The 1,613-nt window shown below is 37.7% G+C and overlaps 2 protein-coding genes across 2 annotated transcripts in view; one reads left to right on the top strand and one right to left on the bottom strand.

The window, feature by feature from the left end:
• The window catches only part of LOC106528553 (metalloproteinase inhibitor 2), a 23,590-nt gene that overhangs the window by 13,651 nt on the left and 8,326 nt on the right, over window positions 1-1,613 (top strand). The gene's annotated exons all lie outside the window — the stretch shown is intronic.
• The window catches only part of LOC106528551 (metalloproteinase inhibitor 2), a gene marked incomplete in the record, with an annotated part of 22,741 nt that overhangs the window by 19,895 nt on the left and 1,233 nt on the right, over window positions 1-1,613 (bottom strand). Inside the window, 2 exon segments of the mRNA XM_014023747.1 lie at window positions 1,159-1,252; window positions 1,334-1,395. Coding sequence (XP_013879201.1) covers window positions 1,159-1,252; window positions 1,334-1,395 — 156 coding nt within the window.

Raw genomic sequence — 1,613 nt, 5'->3', positions numbered from 1 at the left:
TAATTTAATCTAATCAATTTATGTCATTAATTGCATTTAAAATCTAATTCTAGTTCAAAGAGAATAGCATGTGGTCAACATAATTATGGAGTGTGATTTATTTTCAACTCGAAACATCCTCAAACTAAAGAAATATGTAGTTATTAGTGAGAAAAATCTGTCTAGGTAACAGCAGACTGACGGCTTGTAAAATATACGACAGGTCTGGACCACTCGTGAATGTTGTTTGTATCTGAAGTAAATCTAAGAAAACAAAAAAAACCTGGTGAATGCCACAAATTCTCCTAAATCAATCGTCCGCACAAATAAAGAACAAATCTGTATGTACGAACGGTCCTTGCATGAGGCCCAATGTGCTGCATTTGGACACCATAGATTTGTCTTATGCCTAAACTCATGAATTGCCTGGAAGGAACATTCCTTTTTTTTTTAGATAATTTTACCTGTAAACCATATTTATCCTTTAGGGAGCATAGAGCTGACTGATATGTCTGGAAAAATATTCACATATTCTGACACCCCACACTATGCCATACCCCCTCACTCATGCGGGGGGTGGGGGGTTACACTATCAATGAAAACACACCATAAATGTTCACGTATTTATTTCAGTTTTTATATTTGTAGATAATTTCAGTAAAGAGACGGATCTTAATTTTCAGCCACAGTTGCTGTCAAGGTTCTGAATAGCTGGGTTTCAGTCACTGGTTTCAAAGGTGGAGAGATCTCCATCGGAGGGCATGAAGTGAAATATCTATGGAGGAAACTATTGTAGAGAGTCTGTATTATGCGAATTTAGATCCTATTTCAAGACAGATAACAGCAATTTGTTCACAAATACTGTATGTCAGACATAATGAGGATGGTGAGGATATCGACAGAACCTCAAACGGCATCTCTTCGGCTTTTTTCTTTTTCCTCCTCCAGCCAAACTTCGCTTTCTCCTGGTACTGCATCGTGACGTCAGCTCTCCTATTAGGTTAAGCTCGTTGTCACTCAAGTCGTTCCATGGCTTTTTGAAGTTACACATAAAGATGTGCGCCACCCCATTAGAGTCCAGTTGGCCTACAGTTACAGAATGAAGAAGCAGTGATGACTTGAAGGTAAAGCAGATATGAAATTAGTGAATCGTTGTGCATTTAATAAAAAAAATTCTACCTGTAAGAAGATAATCTTGTCCAATGGCATTGTTCATGAAGGCTCTACAYGGCCCAGAAGTGTAGATTGCATCAATTTTAGGGCCTCTGAACACCTGGGAGGAGAAACACACACAAATACTGAAAAACAAATCACATTATGCTGATAAACTTAAACAGATTATTTTAATCTGTACCTGAAAAGGGTAGATGTTATATTTGGTACTACTCATAGTGCCACTGCCAACCTCCTCACTTCCTATGATTAATGCCCGGATGACTACAAAACACAAACCTCACATTAACAGAATATATACTGTAGGTTTAACATGTTAGAGATGACAGAAACATGTTGCTGAATCTTGAATCTCAAAGGCCTGTGTGTCAGGAAGACAGAGGGAACATTAGAGTTTCATTAGCTGCAACCACTTCCTAGTGCTTAAATGTTACCACTACGTTATTAATTTTTTTTTGATT

Source organism: Austrofundulus limnaeus, unplaced genomic scaffold (assembly GCF_001266775.1).
Source record: "Austrofundulus limnaeus strain Quisiro unplaced genomic scaffold, Austrofundulus_limnaeus-1.0 Scaffold389, whole genome shotgun sequence".
NCBI classification, from domain to species: domain Eukaryota; kingdom Metazoa; phylum Chordata; class Actinopteri; order Cyprinodontiformes; family Rivulidae; genus Austrofundulus; species Austrofundulus limnaeus.
The sequence above is the reverse complement of the archived record's forward strand: the minus strand, read 5'-3'. Positions and strand labels throughout refer to the sequence as shown.